The 21,261-nt window shown below is 39.3% G+C and overlaps 1 protein-coding gene across 6 annotated transcripts in view; it reads right to left on the reverse strand.

Annotated features, from left to right (window-relative positions):
• Window positions 1-883: 883 nt before the first annotated feature.
• The window catches only part of septin9b (septin 9b), a 79,448-nt gene continuing 59,070 nt past the window's right edge, over window positions 884-21,261 (reverse strand). For 5 of the 6 annotated variants that reach the window (XM_008414778.2, XM_008414786.2, XM_008414768.2 and 2 more), the window contains 9 exons: window positions 18,419-18,604; window positions 12,259-12,390; window positions 12,007-12,088; window positions 10,594-10,731; window positions 6,947-7,064; window positions 6,635-6,730; window positions 6,414-6,510; window positions 4,108-4,159; window positions 884-2,612 (listed from right to left, as the gene is read on the reverse strand). In XM_008414778.2, the coding sequence (XP_008413000.1) occupies window positions 2,396-2,612; window positions 4,108-4,159; window positions 6,414-6,510; window positions 6,635-6,730; window positions 6,947-7,064; window positions 10,594-10,731; window positions 12,007-12,088; window positions 12,259-12,390; window positions 18,419-18,604 (1,118 nt within the window). In that variant the 3' untranslated portion in view covers window positions 884-2,395. Of the gene's footprint in view, window positions 2,613-4,107; window positions 4,160-6,413; window positions 6,511-6,634; window positions 6,731-6,946; window positions 7,065-10,593; window positions 10,732-12,006; window positions 12,089-12,258; window positions 12,391-18,418; window positions 18,605-19,032; window positions 19,159-21,261 lie in introns of those variants that run through there. The other variant, XM_008414811.1, reaches the window with a different exon arrangement.

Genomic DNA, 21,261 nt, shown 5'->3' on the forward strand with positions numbered 1-21,261 from the left:
CGATTCCAACTGAGACACAGCAACAACAGCTACAGCAGGAGCTCCAATTTGTGAACAGTAGACGACGACCTTTGAGATGCGGCTAACTGTCAACACATTACGGTCAGCGGTGCCGTTGAGAAGGATGTGACAGGAGGTGAAAATGAGAGGCCCTGTTACAGCAGTCCGGGGAGTAATGATGCTGCGGCTGCTGCAAAGTCACAGTTTCTCCCAAAGGGGCTTCTGCTGTCATTGTGGGGCAGAATATCTGGATATTATAAAATACGCTTATTATGAATAAGCTGAGCAAAATTTGGTCTGCAGTTCATCTTCTTGCCACTCATGGCTAAGCAGCCATGAGGGAACATGCTTTATAGGATAGATTTTCCCTTAAGACTAACAACCACTTTCCTGAAACCAGGACAAAATTACATGTTCCTACTGATCGGGGACCCTAAACATAGACTAAAGCAGGCTTTAGAAATAAAAGGAACATGCATGCACAGACTTAATGTTGTTGGACTCGCAGAGAACTCCAGGCCAGGATTCAAACCAAGGACCTTCTCCCTGCAATGCAACAAATTGCACCACAATTCTTCAAATAAGTAATATTTCATTATATTGTAATTTAGATGGTGCAGATGACCCCACATCAGTATGTGATTATAAACTGGATTAAAGAGACGCCATACTGCATTGCTAATGCGTTTCTACACCTAGGCAAGTTATTTTTTAATTTTCAGAATTATAGGAGGTAGCTCATTAGTGATCATAGGGTGAGAGATATTTAAATGTATAAATATCCACCACAGAGGAAATAATTGAACATATGGATGATGGGGGAATTCAACAAAAATTAAAGACGCAGTATGTCATTTTCAATTCTACACTTTTGACACAAATCAACAGTAAAAATATCAATCTTTATTCTTTGAGATAGCATATCAAAGATAAAACCTTAATCTGAAATAGCATGACAAATTACACAGGAACTATACAACAGTAAACAGAGTAATTCAGTTACTTTTCCTTAAGATACAACAGTTCTGTTTGCATTTACTATGGAAAATAGTTCTGCTCAGGCTCACAAAGTTGACTGAGGATGGCAGGTAAATTGGGCCTAGAAAACATTCCTTGAGAATACAAGTCATCAAAAATATTACATTTTAGCTGCTGTTGAAATGCATTTGCATCAAATTATTTGCATGTGTTATTTTAAAATTTCATAGGCACATTTCTTTCCCCCCCCTACACACGAATGTAACAGAAATCCTGAATGAAAGTGTCATGAATTCATAGGAATGTTTCCTCTCGCTAAAATAATTTCATAATCGACACAGTGCAGTCTCACAAATATGATAAAACATGCTATAGGAAAAAAAAACATGACGACAGTTTAAACCTAAAGTTATTATTAGCTATCATTTATGGCCTGTTACAAACTTCAGGAGTGAAAGTTGAATTATACGTACTACATTAAACAACAATTAAATAGCTACTCATAATTCAGCTCTTATATGCTGTATGTGCTTCTCTTTAGAACAAAAACAAATGTATTTGGTTTACGGTCAGAAGAATGAACAAAACAACGGCATTGGACAAATGCACCTCATCTTATACAATTAATATTAGAACATTAACATAAGCCATAAAAATACAACAGTAAACAAGCAATTGAAAATGTAACACAGCTGATAACTCAACACTATCGGAAATGTATCGACAAAGACAGTCTGGTTTGGCAATAAAGGGATTTGGAACATCCTAACACAACATAAGGAGCTGCTCCACACCACCGTTGCATTTCGGATTTGTTTCACAGTGCAGAGGTGTCGACTATATCTTTTACCCATAACAATGTAAACCTAACCTAACCCTAGTCCTATTTAACCTCAGTAACGATACAATACTATACACCACAGCACAAAACAGACCAGGCAAGTGGCACGGAAATGTTTCTAGCTCAGAGCGCGGCCAGAATCGTCACATGTTGTTACTTCATTTTAAAATGATGCCGTTTCAACTGATCAGACGGCTTTCTGTCAGGGTTTGACTGAGGGTATCTGCTCCCCGGAAGGAGTTTTTCCTTTAGTTGCTCCATGAACTGAAACTTTTAGTTTTAACCGTTTTACATTGCCATGCATTGCAGCAAGGATTTTTACTCGGAAATGTAATTATAGGGAAAAGGAAAGAAAGAAAAAAGAAAAATGTATCTTGTCCATCTGTGTGGTAAGAATGCTCTTCACAGCATCAGTGTGTGTGTGTGTGTGTGTGTGTGTGTGTGTGTGTGTGTGTGTGTGCGTGTGTGCGTGTGTGCGTGTGTGTTCTGTATAGATTTGGGCTTGTTCGTGTAAACACAGCATGTCTGAGTGTATGCATTGTGCCTGATGTCATAAACCGGTGCCACAGTTGACCTCTACATCTCATGGGACAGGGCTTCATGTTGAGCAGCCACCCCATTGGCCTGCAGGGCGCCGGGCTGCTCCTCCAGCTGACCGTTGGCCTTTGGTTGAACTGCCATATGGTCAGACGTCTGAGAGATGACGTGGCCGTTGGATTCGTTTAGCCGACGGACGCGGTACGTCTCGTAGTGGATGCTCCCTGTGATGTCCTTGATGTTCTGCATGTGAGTCCTGCGGATGAGTAGGGATTATCTTAACAGGTGGCAAGTCTTTGTTTTTATTAGACAAAATTTCGTTCTCCAGCTACAGTTCTGATGCGTGCAAACACTCATCCTGGGTATGAAGGTCACATTGGGCTTTTAACGCTTTTGAACTGCTCATTTCTTTTCCCACACAAAACGCCCGAGTGTTTCTTGGGTAAATAAAACGGCAACACTTTCAATCATTTTTACAATTTGCATAATCGGAGTTGATTGGAGACAAAATTCTGGCATAATTCCAGATGTATATTAAACAACGACTGTTATGAGAGTTGTTGTGGCCTTTTAAATTGCAGAGATCAGGTTTTTAGGAAGCTCTGTTTGAATTTAAATCATCTATTTGTTGGTTTGAAGTGAAAATGAAGAATTTGGACGTAGCCATCCTCCATTATCCCATCATCTATGTGCAATGCACCTCTACCACTCTCAAATCCTTCAAACATACATGTTGTGGTCAAACAGCTGACAGAAAAACATTTTCCCAAATGGGATTTGATTCGTCCGTTTTAGTCGTGGTTGAATGATTTTGTTTATGCCCGGTTTTAAAAGGAAACCTCTTCTTGTCAGCAGCCTCTCAGTCGGTCCTGAGCTTAAAATGGTTTTACTGTGGACAGTGGCAGCTTTCCAGTTTATGCCAGGTTTCACAATGACATTCCTGGATTGTTCCTAAACATTCCGATCAATTATACCTTCCATCAGCGTTTGGGTCAGATGAATAAAACTTAAAGAGTTTGGTGTTCCAACAAGAAAAGGATCACACTAATATCAAAACTGGTATTCAATTAATCAAACAGGCCAGTGTTACGCTTCTGAAATGGCCCCAATCCCAGCCAGTTAATTTAAAGAAACTCTAAATTGGTAAACAGGACTGGTCAACGATTCAGCCAGAGTTATGTCGAAAGCTTTTTGGTAAAAACAAAACGCACAGTCATTATGCAACTTGAAAAGGGAACTGTACAAAATATTTGTCTTTGTTTATGCATAATTTTGAGCCTGCATATGATTTTGACCCTGTGTGGCTTTAAGGAAACCCAAGAGAAATTCTAATTCATGCACAAATTTGTAGTTTTTTTCTTTACATTCATTCAAGTTGTTTGTTGCACAAAAATCAACTTGAAAAACAGTTGGACTATATTACTTAAAGGCCCAAATTAAACCCAAGACTGAAACTCTACCTGCTCTTTCACTTACCTAAACGATGCAGGCAACAACTCAAGAAAACACGTTCATGAACAAACCCTGAGATGTAGCATTATACTAGCAGGCACTCGAAACATTTAAAAAAATTTAATTTCTATTGATTCCTACTGGGAAGTAAAGCTTTATCGATTCAGCGGAGCCAACAATTAACTCAGCCAAGATACAGTTTCTGACCTGGTAGGAGAGGCTCAGTCCTGAACTCATTTTAATTTAAATCCTTATGAAAAGTCATGAAAAGGAAAATAATAGCTGACGTGGATTCCCACCTGATGAGTAGATCTCGTAGGTAAGCAAACTCACAGTGTGCAATGTTCTCAACTGCAAAGAGAGAGAGAAAATAAATAGTGATTAAAACAATTCTGAATGTTGAAAACCCCTAAAACACCACAAGATGGCAGTGTTGGCCACAAGCAAACAGAGGAAAAACACTGCTGCCCTGAGATCTCCAGCAATTTTCTTAAACCAAGATAACGCACTCCTCCTCAATGGAGAGCGTTTAATAATTCCCATCTCTCCTCCACACTGGGAGAACTTTAAAATGAGACGTTTCAACAAACTCTCCATGACAAGTCACTAGTGCCTCCCTTCAGGGGTAACACGTGTTGGAATTAGAGATTGTGTCAGAGGTTGAAAATGAAATAAAAAGGAGGGCTCCATTTATGGAAAGCTTTGAAATACTGAGCAGGAAATTAAATTTGCTTTCAAAGGAGGAGAAGGGAGGAACTGCTCGGCCTGTGAGCGCTGATTAGAGGCATCGGGGGAATGTGCAACGCTAACTTGGCTGGCATCAGCGCTGCTCTAGTCCTGCTTTAATCTCCCACATTTAAACTTCAATAATATAAACAATTTCTCCCTTTTGAATGATACGTGAAGACTTCAACCACCAAATCGTTCTGAAATCTCCAGTGGCTTCATCTCTCCCACAGGTTTCAGCTACTGCTTTATCTGCCTCCCTCCCGTCAGCTTCCTTGAAGTGTTGAGAGATTCGAAAATGTAATTAATTTGTCAGAAATGACTTTACTCCAAAAGGGAGACACTCGTTTCCAACATGAAACAATCTTAAAAGAATTGTTTTAAGTGAGGTTTTGTTAAAAGGTCAGAGTAAGTTCATACCTTGCCTCGATGTTTAGTCTCAAACATTTTATAGCAATTACAGTGAACACTAATTTAAGGACATTTGCTGAAATTATGTTTGTATTAAACAGTTATTCACGCAAAATCAAAAAGAAAATGCACCTCTGGCCATTGAATTTTCTTATGTAATTTACATTTGGCTTTCTAAAGAAATAAATAAGTGAAATATAACTAATTTGTGTGTTTTGGCTTAAATACACACTCCGGTGCAGTTATTAAAGGGATTAAAGAGAAAATTCAAAAATTTTCCCTTTAATCCAGTATGAATGTGACAAATAGTTTATCTTCAATTTATATATATTCCTGCCTGTATTGTAGCTTGTGACTTGTATCCTATTCACAAAGCAACTTGTATTTCTAATATGCGTCAGATCACCATCTGCACATTTTAATGTACTAAGCTGTATTTGAGAACCAGATGCCATGATTCTGTGAACCAAGTAATGTAAAAACCATGTGTAAATCAAACAATGTTCCCCAAAACCCACGAAAAGGGCTTCCTTTAAATGTGGGAAAATGCCAGCAGACACGCTCGCATCTAAACTCTTTGACAACGTCAGACAAAAAAAAAAAAAGTAAAACAACCACACACCAAATTACAAACGCACTTGTTTGCAATAACTTTACTGCTGTGCTTTGTTCTCATCATCTTGAAAAGGAGGAAAGTCTCTTGTTTTCCTTTTCAGAGAAACCCATGTAGTATCTGTGCAACAAATGGCTCGACCGCCCAGCCACATGTAAAAGCTGCAATATGTTATTTTCCACAGTTTTAAATACTTCAGAAAGAGTATAGACCACGGGCTTCTTTGTAGAGCAGCTTCACCACGTTGGTGAACGCTGTGGTAAGTGACTGAGAAGAATGCGAGTCTCTGTGCCATTTATTTCAATAAAATAGCTGTTGTGACATGTGAGTGGGGTAAACTGGTCTAATCAAGCAAAAAAGTGTTAATTCTTTAACTAAAATGTTTTTTTTTTCTGTGGGAAGCTTAGCCAAACAGTTTGGTGGGTCTGGTTGCTGTGCACTGTCGTGTCAAATTTCTTTGACAAAGGGGAAATTAAATCAACACTTTCAGTGCGATCAACAAGGATCGGCATCCAAGGCTGTCCAAGGAAAATCCCCCGTTGTTCGCATTTCCACGATCGCATAAATTCACACAGAAATTAGCATAATTTCGAGTTTATATTTGCAAAAATGCTCAAATGCATTGCTGCACTACACTGGTGAATCAGACGTGCTTGACGTCAAGTAGGTATTGAGAATGTGTCAAGTAACAAAAATCAAGATGTTCTACTTGTTTCCAATCTGTGTGCGTTATTTTTTTTTCTCATCTTTTTTCCTCTTTTATGTATATATCCTGCAAGAGGTTTAAAAAATATCTTAAAATTGCACAAAAACACAAAATCCTGCGTGTACCAAGAGGGATTCACGTTCTTTTACCTTCAATGGTGCCCCATTTTGTTTTCCTTCCCAGAAGCCTCTTCCCATTCACCTGGTACTCCTGGTCACTTCCCACCACAGCAAAAGGGATCATCTCCTGATTTGGGCCAGAACACACACCGATTCACTTTTTTATTCTGGTCAAGGTTTGTATGTAGACAGACAGAAAGCCAAAACCAACATGCTTCAGGTAAGCGTTATCCATCTGAATTTGAACTCACCCTGATTTTGTCGTTGATCATTCTGTCCTCTGCATCTTCATCAAACTCTTTCTGCGGGTAGACGTCGATCCCGTTGGCTCGCAGTTCTTCCCTGATCTACACGCAGCGAGACACAAAAACACAAAGTTAGATCTGCTAAAGTTCCTCATTATGTGACGGACAAGCTACTAAATATCAGCAGAGATTTTAATCGTCAGTGAGCATGAGTTTTCCATCTGAAAGTGACTGCACACATGGTTGCATCTTTACTTTCTCATATGTGATGCAGCTGAAAAGGTGGGAAACGTCTAAGCACATTCAAACATTTCTCACCGTCTGCTTAAAGCTGTCCCTCTCCTCCAGGGTCAGTGTGTCGGCCTTGGCGATGACCGGGACGATGTTGACCACTTTGCTGAGGCGCCTCATGAATTCCACATCCAAAGGTCTGAGACTGCAGGACGATTAAAAAGAAACTTGAGTGTGAATAATTTCCCGTTTCCCTCTGTGGCACAAAGTAAAGTTATGATTCACTTTAAAATTATTTGATGTAATGAAATAAAATAACCACCAGAGGGCAGTAAATGTATTTCCTAAAGCTATCCGCTCACTGAGGAATATGACTCAACTTATTTGAACAGCAGCCGTTATCATTGATGATGTCAGAGTGTTTTATTGGATTTTGTAATTGTAAAGTGGAAGCAAAATGTGTTTTTTTTTTTAAACGTTTGACAAAAGTCTGAGAGGTGTCGTATGGATTTATCTTAATCACTCCCAGTCAGAGGATTTACATCACATCTACAAATCTTTTGTCCATCAAATTTGTCTTGTCAGATTTATTCTTCTATGAATCTGTGCTCCATCTCTTTGTCCATGAACACATGAACAACGGTGCAGTAAAGGTGATGTGTTTGTTATTTGACCAATTGGATGACTGAATGCAATCGATTGCATTTGGAGTCATTTATCAGTGGTTGAATACATCTGCAACACCACACATTTCTGATCATTTGAGAAAATGTCCTTTTTTTTTTACTTTTTTAAAAAAAAAGACTGTTTATCACATAAAATTCTAGTAAAACACACTGAAGTTTAAGACTGTTAAATGATAAAATGTGAAAAGCTTTAAGAACTATGAATCCTTCTGTGAGGCACAGTTGATAGGAATGCGATGCTCTCAGGCTTGTTAGATTTTCTCTGTTTTATTTTTATTTTTTTTATTTCATCTCGGCTTTGCCTGCAGCTGATCCTTCACACAGACTCCCTCCATGCAGTCTGCTCTGCCCTTCAATTAGCCTCGGCCGAGCCGAGCCAGCCTGGCTCAGACTCCCAGGGGCGGATTGTGAGGCAGGCCTGACTCGTTCTCCACACAGACTGATGGGCATGTCAGCCTTGAAACATGATGAAACACTGGTGAGCATGTGTTCCACAAAGCATGGAAAGCGGAGAAAAGGAAACAGAGCAGCACAAAGTTAAAGAGAGACGAGTGAGGCAGATCATCGAAAGCCTCAGGGAAAGAGAGATACAAAAAAGGATGAAACATCTAAATCAAAAGACGAGTACAGGAGGATTCTGGTTGGTGGGAAGTAATCTGTTCCAGTCAGTTAATCCTGAATCTAGTCATTGCATTGCAACGGCTGAAAACGTGTAGAAGCAAAAACATACAAGCACACACGGCATAACTGAGCATTTCCGTATCCTTTTAATTGCACACGTCATTTTTCCATAACATATGTCAGGGCAAGAAATGCAAACAAAACGATGTGCATGCAGGATCACGTTACATGTGTCCTATTGTATGCATGCAATAATTCAGTGGCTGCAGTGATGAAAGAAATGGCAGACGGGTTGAAAACAGTGCAGAGATCACATTGAGTGTAGAGAAAACAACTTGAAAGCAAACCACCATCCTCCTTTACTGTAAGTGATCAGAAGGCAGTTCTAAGCTGACAGGAATCACAGAGCAAACACTGAAATTGAAGTAAAAGCTGCACTGCTTGGAGGAGGGACGCTGTTAAGGCCTTTATTGAAAATAGCATCCGATGCCAAGACTGTTGCATTTCTGCTTCAGTAACCCCATATCTTTCATCTGAAACCTATAAGTGCAACTTTGCAGCAGATTCCTCTCAGACTAACTTCTCTGCAAGTTAAGCTTTTTCTAAATCTGAAGACGTTTAAGACACTAAGCGCACTCCACGTCTGAAGGGGAAGGAGTTTTAAAGGAGCTCATTCTAGTTCATCTCCTTTCTCGGTATTCAAAGGCTTCAAGAATCTCTTGGACCATATCTGTGTCAGCGATTTAATACTGCCAAAGGTTTTGTATTTAACGGGTCAGCTGCGCTGTGAAGCATGTATGTCCTCCTCCGTTTCTCTACTGGCCAGACTTGCTGTAATATCTAGATACGAGATAGCTGTGTTTCAATCTTGAAATGATTCGTTGATATATTCTAAACTAGAGCGATACATTTGACAAGATCTGGAAATTTTTTATTTGTTTTTATCTTTAGCACTTTTAACAATCTGCTACCAAACAATTTCATCTGTCACATAGATCATCTATATTCACCCTGAACAGAAAATAATCTTACTACGTCCTTTTCTACTAACCCTTCACCCCTTTTTGACATTTCTGCATGTTGAACAAGATGACATCCAGCTCAACAACATTTGGGATGAGCTCAAAAAAAAAATGCAAATGTAAAAATCTTAAACGTTAAGGTGAAATTGTAGCTGGTGTCAGATGCTTTAAACCTGGACACAATGAATCCAAGCCAACACGGCCTCCCCAAAAGCCTTGATCTCAATCGTTTAAACTTCATGGGCGATGATCAAAAGCAGAGTCCATGCCAGAAAACTAACCAACTTGAAAGAGCAGCCTCTACCGTTTATGATAAGGAACGCCGTAAAGTAGCTGAAAAAGTCAGAACCTTGTTCACGGACACAAAAATGTGTTGCTAAAGAACACTCAACCAAATATAGGTTTGGGTGTAATGTATGTGATCCTGCGAGCATAATTTGAGTCTTTGTGGATTTTTGTGCGTTAAAATAAAAATTGTGAACCCAATTGGTGTTTCTCTTTTCTTATTGATTAAAATCACTTGTTGAATCAAACAAACAGTTCAAATGCAGATTTAGATTTAGATTTCTGTTCAGAACAAGTAAACTTGTCACCGTCTTTTCACCGAGTTGTGGGTTTCCTGTTAGACATAATTTACAAACCTTTAAAGTAATGAAAATGTGCTCCCCATTTAGAAGACATTTTCATAATGCCATAATAACTTGGCAGGCAGTCCATGTTCATGATAACAAATGAGTAAGGACACCCACACAATACCACGACTGTGCCCCACACGACAGCTCTACCTAAACCCCTCTTACCAAACGCACACGGTCCCAGAAGCAGCAGCTGTGGCATCATGGCTCACTGCTGAGGGGTTCTGTCAAGAATACGGACATGTTTCCCCCACAGCTGCACAAAGAATCCGTTTTGTAAGCGAACAACTGTGGAGCTTTTGGTGCATAAAGGGGAAGCAGCATTGGATGGGTCTGCCTTAGTTACTGACTGAAAAGTTTATTGTTATAACAATACTTTCAGATTTTTTTTTTTTTTTTTTTGGGAAATTCTGCTCCCACAGATGACGGAAAGAGATTTTCTTTGACCACAGTCTAGTAAAACAGCATCTGCTCATGATTGTTAAACCACTCGGTTTTACATCTTTCTTTTTAATCAGAGACTTTTAAACAGAGAAATGGCCAAAAGGGTCTTGTTAACATAAAAAAAAAAAGCTCAGGGAGGGATTATTTCCCCATGAAATCATAAGAGCGGTGAATGAAACTGAGAAATCGACAGGGCTGCGGACACACCGGCGGTCTGAGGAGATTCCAAAGAGGCCTGAGTCATCTCAGAGGTCATCTGAGGGAAATGTGAACCACTTGGTGGGTGTGGGACGGGGGGAGCTGATCTTTTTAAGAGGCAATCTTACCAGTGCCCTGTGGGGGGTATGAAGTATATGCAGCAGTGAACCCTGGAGTCTGGGATCCTTTTCTTCCTGTTGATGTTGATTTCCTCCTGCAGGTAGGCTTCATACTGGTCATTGATGAACTTCATAATGGGCTGCCAGCTGAAATACGAGTGTAAAAATGAGTTGTTTCGCTGGCAAACATGAAAACATCAAGCTATGATGTCTATTTATATTCTTCAAACCTTAAACATGTTTTCCAAGTTACATTTACTGGCTTTCTTATATTTTACTAAGATTTAGGCCAACACAGAAGTGGTGTAAAATTGTTAAGTGGAAGAAAGCAAATGCTTGTGTTCGGTTCTGTGAAGGCCTTACTGGTTTGTTAAAGAACATGAGAGAATAAACGGCATAATGAAGATCAGGGAACACGGCACAGAAAATGGTTTAAAACTTTAAAGCGAGGTTAGGTTATAAAAATATCACAAGACAACTACACGCCCACTAATACTTGACTGTAAAACTAAACTGGCCAGGAAAGAAGAGCTTAAATCAGGGAAGCAGCTAATAAATCAATGGTAACCCTGGAGGAGCTGTAGAAATCCATAGCTCATGTGGGAGAATCTGTTAAAACAACTACGTGGTGTCTACCCCGCAGATCTGACTTTACACGGAAAAACGCTAAGTAGAAATAGGTTGCTGAGAGAAAGATACAGAAACTCCCAATTAAAGTCTGACCTAAGTCCTGGATGGACGTAGCAAACATGTGCAAGAAGAAGCTTAACTGAGATGAGACCGACATTTAAGATTTTAGCCAACGTGCAAGAGTCAAGTCGGATGGAAAACTAAAACTACATCTCCACTGTTAAACATGGTGATGGACTGATCATGCTGTGGGACACTTTTATTCAGCAGAGACACAGAACATGGTCAGAATTAATGAAGAAATTAATTAAATTAATTACACTTTCAACCCTTGAATAAAAGGTGAAAATGGGGGAGAGTTTCACGTTCCAGCACAACGACGATTCCATGAACGGCAATGGAGATAAAAGCAGATGCATGTGGCAGAATGGCCCAGTAGCTGCTGTGTGTTGGTCTACATCATAAAATCCCAATTAAATAACATGAGGCTTGTTGCTGTAGCATCACAAAGTGTGAAAAAATCCAAAAAGACAGGGATACTTTTTGCAAATCGTTGTCCAATATGTTCACAAAGAAAGGTCACATGACAAAAAACACTTGCCAACTGAATAGAAATTGTGATTAAAAATTAACTTAAGCACTTAATGTTAATATATGTACACAAAAGATCACAACTTATCCTAAAGAGATCCCTGATTTTTCACATTTATTTTTCATTTTCATCGAAAATTTGATGGAACGTGCAGTGATGAGTAACCAAACCTGGTCATGGAGGGAACCGACTTCACTCACCAGTTTTCATTGTTGATTTGATCTCCAAAACCAGGAGTGTCAATAACCGTCAGCTTCATCCTCACTCCCTTCTCCTCAATATCTAAACAAAAACAAAACAATTTCCTTGTCAGGGAACAATTATGTTGCTGAAAACACAATAGCTCATATGGAAAAAAAAAAAACTAAGAAAAAACACAAACACTGCATAATTAATAGCACCATATGTGAAGTGTAAATGCTGTGGGCTGTTAAACTTGAATATAGGCCAACCGTGACTGATGGATTTAATTTCAACCGTCTTGGGGATCCTCTCCTCCGGGTTGGACTGCACCGATTTATTACGGCTCACCTTGGACTTGAACAGTGTGTTCATCAAGGTGGATTTCCCCAGGCCGCTTTGCCCTGAAAAACAAAAACACAAACACGCAAGAAAGTCAGATTCCCCATCTGTTTTTTATTTTCTCTTCCACAAAAGATGCAAATGCATTCCCTTAAATTCAACTTTTTTTTTTGTTTGCTTAACCCAAAAAGCCCAGACAAAACATTAGGTCTGAGGTTTGGGGTGTAGTGTTTGTGAGTGTGTCTGCATATTTAGGAAGACGAGGATCACAAGCATGCGAAGCTGCAAGGTCAGATGAGCGACTTGTGGGGGCCTTGGAGGAGAGACGTATTCGACAGACCACACACAAAAGAATCATCACCCACAAAGGGATGAATGTGATGAATTAAACCTGGCTGTCTTTGTGATACATTATTAACTCAACAGAAACATAGCTCAGTTTTTCTAGCCGTTTTTACGCCATATACGAGGAACCACAAAGAATGAGGCTAATAGTGGAAGAAATATTTGTTTTTATACATGTATATATATTTTTTTTTATCCAGGGAACTGACATTGGGGGAATTTGTCCCTGGATGCTCCTTCAGCTCAGTGGGTTAGAAGAACCCTAGCTAAAACAACATCACTGTTAGACAACGTCTCCCATCTAATGCATGAAGCCGTTACCGAAATGGAGAGACTGCTGCATTGTTGTTTCACAAAGAAGCATTATTTATCGCAGACCTTTCCTGCCAACAGCTGTTAGACTTTATAGCCATCACTCAATATGTCTTTAGAGCTTTGCTGTTATTTTCTACATCCCATTTTGCAATAACTGCAGATGGTTAAAAAAAATAAAGAAAAAAGGGCATTGCACATAATATTCTCCTTGACAACTTCTTCTCATGTGTCCAGTGATACATGTCTAAAATGTTCACCCTGTGCAACAGACAGCCCCAATATATTATTTATTTTAAGTCATTAATTCCTTAATACTGATGAAAAAGTGCCAGTTCCACTAGCAGATTATTTCCCTTATAGCATGTGAAAAATATCTTGTTAAAAGTGAAAAAAAAAAATTCAGCCAGTGGAACAAGTACTTTTTAAAATTAATATTAAGGAATTATTGACCTAAAACCTTTTATTTCTTGCTGAAAGTTATTTTAGTCTTATTTCATGTGTGCCAACATATATGCACTTAAGACTAGACCAAAAGTACTTGGTAAGATTTAGTGTTTTTGCAGCGTACATACAATCATATGACAAGAAAACAGGTTTTTGTGGAGTGCAAAATCATGCATTAGGAATGTAGTTTTGTTTTTAAATGAACTTTTACGCAAACTCAGCCCTGTCCCTACTCTTTGTCATCAGGCCCTGTGGGAGTCAACTGTCATGTGGAGCTTTGCCAAGTTAGTAGGTCTTCTGTTGCACCCAGGGAGACACTTGTCCTTTTACACCAACTTCACATTCAGGCCACTCGGTGAATTCATCCTCCAGCACATGCTCACATTTCCGTTGCCTGTGTCACAGACACACTCACACTAGCTGAAGTCAGCCAGCTGAATGGGGGGGAGGGGGGTCAGAAAACGCTCTGCCTGAATGCCACAAGACTCAACGGGAGCAAGATCAAGACCACAGCTGTTCTAACCTTTAAAACGACTCCATGAAAAACCTTTGCTTCTAACCTCTGCCCATTCTTCACAGGACTCTTCATACTTTAATTAACACTCTGGTGTTATCACAACACCAAGCATCACTCTCAAGCATCTACAGGTAACGAAGCACAAGAATTGAGTCATTTTTCCCAGGATTCTTTGAACCAAACACAAGTGGCAAGTCAGCACCAGCCTGACTGTGAGAAACCGGACTTCCATGATGCACTTAGGTACGTATCCGCCGACACTCGGTCCAAGGAATCCGACACAATAACTGTTGCGTTGTACGTTTGCTCACTCCGTAAGAATTCGACGTGGAATCACAAAGTTATTGTCTGTTCTTTTTCCATCTCCTGCTGCATAAAACATATATTCAGCAGTTGCACAACATTTCATTTCACCACACGAGTTTTATATTTTCCTTCAGGTGTCAGAGCGCTGCAAGTGCGAACATGCCAGCTGTTTACAGGATTGAGTAGTCTGCGTGCAACAAGCAAGAAAAACTGAAATTATGTCAAAATTTACTTAGTTACATTGATGTGACTAATACATGCAAATTATTTGTGTGTGATTAGTTACAAAAACAAAAAAACAATCTGTATCATTTTTGACCAGACCTTCCTGACATGTTCTCCTCTCTGCATCTTTTTTTCCCCTCGTTTTTTTTTTTTTTTTTTTTTTTTACTAGTATCAATATTTCTCCCTTGGAAAAACACAGTTTATGTTGCAGATCCTTGTTTGTCATGCCAAGAGATTCCTTTTGGAGCTTGACGCTTCACCAACATGTGAGCACAAACTGATGCCCTCCAGGGAAAGCTAACTGCATTCTACAGAGACTCTCAGCGTCAACAAAACTCAAAGCATAAAAAACATGATTGTGTTGCCAAGTCACTCATTCTGTGTGTGGTGAATTTTACTCCTCGAATTGTTTTCCCAATAATCAATGCATGAACTCGTCCAGCATAGAGGCTGTGGTCAAGATTCACTGGCAATAAGTTAACTTTGAACCTTACTGATGTCCCATCATTGCATATGAGCAATACATTTCCAGACCCAGATTACATTAGAGGGACTTCATGCACGCAACCAAGCATGGGTGGATCAAAAATGTGGTCTATAACATCATTGCTTTCAAAAAGTTGTGTATTAGTTCTCTATTTCAAAATCCAGCAGCAAGTTAAAAACACATCAATGTTAAATGAGCGTTTGTGCAGATTTTGGGGGGAATTGGGAGAGAGGGAAAAATTCCCCAAAATGTCCACTTATCAAAAACAGAAATCTTAAGATTTGTTTCCCCAAAACCTTTGGTCCAAAGCCACTGCCTTAGTAAACTTTATCAAAAGTCTGGGTCAGTGTGTACAACAGAAACAAGTTAAGCCAGGGCGTACAGAGGGATTTGGTAAACATCTGCCTGGAAAACGTTAAGTTATTACCTTTTGATGAATATGGCTCTAAGATGTACCACTGACTGTTTCAGAATATCCCTCAACCGAAATGGCAATCTGTTATTTTTGTTTTCAGCAGGACAAGCTGCTCAATGGGTAAAAAGGCTGTCATAAAATTAAGACTGACTGATACGACTGACTGAATGATAGATATGGATGTATACAAACGCAATGTGGGGACAGGTTTACCAAAAGTGGACTAGATGCAGTTTTCTTTTCACGCTCGTCATTTTACATCTCAAAAATGTCATTAATTTTACTGGGATTTTCTTTGATAGACCGGTATGACAGTATATATAAATTGGTAAGTGGAAGGAAAATTATAATTTGTAATTAAAACTTGGCAAATAAAAAGCAGGACATTTGTAGCTTCATTTTTTTTGTATTTAGCCGAAATAACACCTGAAATAAAATCCAATACAACAAACTGCCTTTAAAAGTCACCAAACTAGTGATATACTCTGAGTTAAATAAAAAATACAGCTGCTCTGTGAAGGACTTAAAGTTTTCTAAAGAATGTAAGTGAAGAAACAGCTGCAAGAAGACCATTGCCTACAAGTACTTTTGCAGGACTCTGTATAAGAACGGACAGTTTCAAAATGCTTTTAAATGAAGTAATTGTTAGATGACCACTCGTGTTCCTGAGGTATTTTTTAGCCATTGCATTATTTTTTTTTTCCTTTTTGCCTCCAATGACAGAGAACCAGAAGGTAAACAAAATTTGTTTCAAACACAATCAATTCAGACCGGCAAAAACTGAAAACAGTACCAACATTTTTAACTTGTGCTCTTCTTGCCATTAGCAGACAGCCGTTTATGAAAACTGACACAAATAGACGCATACACAGACTTGATGGAGCGGCCTGATTCGTATTGTCTTGCTGTCACAGTCGGTGTAAGAGCTGCTGCTGATGCGAACGCTTCAACTTGTCAGACTAATTGTCCCTCTCGGGCCGACAGCCTCTTTTTATCCACTCAAGATGCTTTGTTTGTTTGGTACACCATGAACACACAAACAAAAAGAAAATCATGTGGATGAAGGCGCCAGGCTGGCATTTCTTCTAAGAAATGCTTAGAAGAAAACACATTAGAAAATGTTCAAAGTGAGTAATGAGAAAAATAATTATGTAGATGCTGATTATGGTTTTGAGTGTCTCTTTGCATACCATTCTGAACTACCAGTTCTTGCTGTTACTGCATAAAACAGTGAATGTTTTATATTTTATACAGATTTTTTTTTCTTAATTAGGGTAAACACCAGACATTTGGGAGTAATAAAAGCTTTAAGCTTTCTTACATACATCTGTGTCAGTGTATATTTCAGACCAGTCTCTTGTAACATGCAGACATAATCAAATTTAGAGTCTAGTTACTGCTCATGCTTGATAAAAATCTAAACAATCAGTCATTACATCATTACACAAACCAGACCAAAATCTACTTTTTTTCCCCTAAATTTAGCTTCTTCTTCTTCCATAGACAATCCATGTCAAAACTTTGTGGCCGATTCCTGATCGCTGGGTTTTTGTCAATATTAGACTTGCCAATACCAATAAAAAAAAATAAAAAAAATCTGATTCATATTTAAGAACTAGAATAAATAGAAATTTGTTTTTTGTGATTAGTATTAATATTTTATATTAGGGCCAGAGGTGATGTTAGAAAGCAAATACCAAATATTTATGGTACTGACATTTCAAATAAATGTCAGTTCCATGCTAATATTCATGTTTAGCATGAATATTAGCAATTAGCTAACTATGTCCTCAAGAAAAGGCATGCACCAGTTTCCAGTCTCAATGTATACCACACCTTTAAAAAAGAGATATGCTTTTAAAACTACAATACTTTTCATAAGACACTTATGGTTTATGCTTGGGCTAGGGCTGCAGTGATACCACCCACGGTCACTCTCATTTCTGCTGTTTACACAGAAGTAGCTGTTTGCAAAGTCATGCCATGGGAAGTAAAGGAGCACCTCCCATTAGCGTTATTAAGATAAGGCTTTTCTGAAATGCAATGGACATGCTAACAAGACAGAACTACATATTTAGTAGGCAGCAATGAAGGCTAGGCAAGTAAGACGATAGTCTGGCTAAAATAAACAAGCTAAAATGCCCAATTTTAGCTTGTTAGAAGAGCAGAGCAGCAATTTGCAAATTTACTTAAAACTACTAAATTCAGTGGGTGTTTAGTCCAGGTTTTACTTCAGTCTTCCATAATTGCTCATCACTCAACCAGATGTAAGCTCACAGAGAAATTTAAATGTGCATCACTACTTGTGATGGAAGCTGAAATCAGTTTTTGATTTTGGTAAATATATTTAGGTGAAGAAAAAACTTAATGTTCTCATTACCATGAGAACATTAAGCAGACTGACAATATAATTGTTGCTTTCCTGTTGTAAATAATGGAAACCTGATCATTTTTATGCATCTTTATGTGGCCATTTTTTAAAAAGCCATAGATACCTTGAAACTCTGGCATTCTAACAAAATGTAGGTTTACCCTAATAACTCATAAAGGTCTCTGCAAACTGGAGATGGATCCCTTAACTCTGAAATTTCTAAAATGCCTCCAACTTTTCCAAATCCTCTTCCTTCCACAACAGACACAGGTTGAAAGTTAAAAACAACTGACTAGGCTAGCTACACTCTGTTCAGTTTTCCCATTATCTGCTGAAAATGTTACCCTCTCACTGTCTCAGAGGCGACTGCTCACATGACTGTTCACATCCCGACACCGACAGTGAAAACGGGCAACTTTCAGTCTTCTTGCCTCAGTAACAGCAAACAAACTGAAGAGTGTTGTGTCACCACAACCTGTTAGTTTAGATATGATGCGTTTACTGATCTGACGGTTTTGCTTTTTTTTTTTTAGTTTCGATCACTCAGTCAGTGGCTGATGTGGATTGGTTGAACTGAAAATAATCAGGTTTTGGTGCGATTTCCTTGTACCTCCGTTCTAGCTGGCATTTACGTTTATGCTTGTATTAAATGATTCCAACTCACCCACAACCATGAGGTTGAGCTCAAAGCCTTGCTTCATGGCCTTCCTCCTCATCTGCTCCAGGATGGCGTCGATGCCAACGTAGCTGAAGTCTCCTCCATGGCTCTTCTCCCCCTTGCCTTGAGGGCTGGGATGGTGGGGCTTGGCGGACTCGGACATGTTGCTGTGGCTCAGGCTGACCTCTGACCCTGAGGAAAGGCAAAAAAGAAACGGGGGAATTATTATTCACAGAATTATTCAAAAGGAACTGTTCAAGATGTGAACACAAGCGAAACTGAGATGAAGGGTAAAGGCGTCTGAACTCTAAGCAGTTCATTTCCTGTGTGAAACAAAGTCCCAGACTTCAAATCATACACTACTGCACCTATCCATTATTCAAATGACAAAGCTTTTTGTTTTGTCCAGAACTTTTCAATTAAACCTAAGCAAAATAAAAAGCAACTACGCAGCTGCACTGCAAAACAGTAAATGTACATGTTTTTGAAGCAATGGGTGCATGAGTTTGAATTCCAGTGGCAAAAACTCCAGCACTGCTTTGCACGAGTCTAAAAGCAGAAAGACAAACCAGACAAAACGTGGTTTGGACACAAAGCAGCCGCTGCAAATCAGAACCTACCTCGGTTTAGAGCAGGACTGTTGAAATGAAAAATGAAGATGAAGACAGTCTGCCAAGGCAACGCTGCAACAAGCAGACTGAAACGCAGCTCGGCTCTGCCAAAATGTGCTAGTGCATGCTTGCAGAAATCGAGTCACTCCTCTCGGAGGAGGAGACAACGGCTTCCTGTGCTCTAACAGAAACTTTTGGTAGTGTCTGTCTGAGGTTTGAAGTCACAAACCACAGACACATGTTTAAGGCTGAATGACGGCTTTAAACATATTCAGTCTACAGGTGATTATCTTCGATTCTTCTGGTTGACAAAAATCACAAAAAAGAGAGAGTTCAGTTTAAATAGTGCACAGTTACAAGCTTTACTTTTAAGAGTGGGATGTGTTTGTAAAGGCCCAGCAGTCTTTGCAAAACACTTTGACTCAAGTCAAACAGGGGGAGGAGAAGCACCTCCTTAATTAAAAAAATCACCACAGATTCGGAACTAGATTTAAATTTGTACTTTGACTGAGCCATTCGAAAACACTATGGTCTAAACCAGTGGTTGCAAACTGCATTCCTCGAGGGCCATAGTCCTGTAACCTTTAGCTGTGTCCCTTGTCCTACACACTTGAAGTAAACGGTAAAACTGCCTCACCGGCATGAAGTGAAGCTGTACAGAGCTCCACTAATGAGCTAATATTTGAGCTAGGTGTGCTGAAGCAGAGAGAAATCTACAAGTTGATCAGGACCCCGCGCTTCAGGACTGGAGTTTGAGACCAGTGGACTAAAGCATTTCATTGCAACTCGGGCTGTAAGCTTAGAGATGGTAATTGCTGGAAAACAAAGTCTCTAACAAGTTCTCTTCTCAAGGCAAACTTTATATATTCTCTGTACAATTACTTTTCTCTTGCAACTCTTCAACTAAAGCTAGATTTGCAAAGTGCCCAACTTACAGCCAGCGCTGTGAAAATCTGCAGCTCCTCCAATGTTATATTTTAGGACCTTGGCTGCTTCTCTTATCAGTGCTCTCCTTACCCAGTCAGACAGTTTAGGTGACCTAAACACATCCAAGGGTTTGTAGTTGTGCTGTGCACTCTCCATTTTCAGACGATACTTTGAACAGAGCTCCTTGAGGCGCTTATAGCTTTGGATCTCGTCTTATGACATTTTCCTGCTGTAAAATTCTCAACAACTTTGTCCCTGACCTGTATTCTCCATTTTGTGTGGCAAATTTTTATTTCCAAGGCGTCATAAAAAGCAGCGCCAGATGCATGCCGTTCTTTTCAGACAGTTGTTTCTAAAAAATACTTTCTAAATATTCATGTTTAATCTTCCCACATCTTTAGAACCATGCATTCATTTTTTGTAGGAAAAAAAAAAAACACTGCACTGATGTTTAGGGTTTAACCAGAAGGAAAACATTTGCAAAGCACTGCACAGGCTACGTTTCTGAGGAACGTTTGTAATGACCAGTTGATGCATCACTTACAGTGTGTGGGTGTTTAAGGTTTTTCTTACTGAAAAGACAGAGAGGTAATAATACATTTCTAACGACTACATTCGTCTGTCTCCTCATTAAACACCATAAATCTGTGTGTGTCCTGTGATCATAGACTCTTCTGCCTCAGACTTCTACATGGATTTCAAATGAATACTTCTGAAACTCTTCGTCTCTTCCAAGACTCACAGAATAACTGGAGTTTAGATTAGAAGGAAGAGCGCCACACCTTCAAAAGTCGCCGTCAGTCCTGCTAAATTTCAATGCTTTGACAGTTTAATGGTTAGCTGATGCACTTTGATACCACGAACTGCTCACCTAAAATGTAAGAGCCCCACTCAGTCAGTAATGAATCTCTGTAGAAGTTTTCTTTCCACTCTCTCAAGATGCAATTTCCCTCGCACAACATTAATTCAAGTAAAAAAAAAAAAAAAGCAAACATGACATTTCTAGAGAACTGTGTAATCTATAATGTAATGTTAGCATCACAGTGAGCACAGGTTGATTTAGAGCAGCAGTGCTGTCCTTAAGAAACCCAACACATGTCTTGGATTTTGTACAATATTCTTTGGATCCGTTTATATTCAACGTTTGTTTGCGAATCTTTCCATGCAATATCACAAGGTATCGTTTGGCTAACCCTGCACCGTTTCATACTGAACCCGAAAGGCATTGGAAGCCTCTTGAACGATGAATGATGCAGATAAGCTCTAATGACATGCAGGTCTGTAGCCAAGCTGCTTTTCGGGTTCCACGAC

The sequence above is a fragment of the Poecilia reticulata genome, linkage group LG1, assembly GCF_000633615.1.
Source record: "Poecilia reticulata strain Guanapo linkage group LG1, Guppy_female_1.0+MT, whole genome shotgun sequence".
Classification (NCBI taxonomy): domain Eukaryota; kingdom Metazoa; phylum Chordata; class Actinopteri; order Cyprinodontiformes; family Poeciliidae; genus Poecilia; species Poecilia reticulata.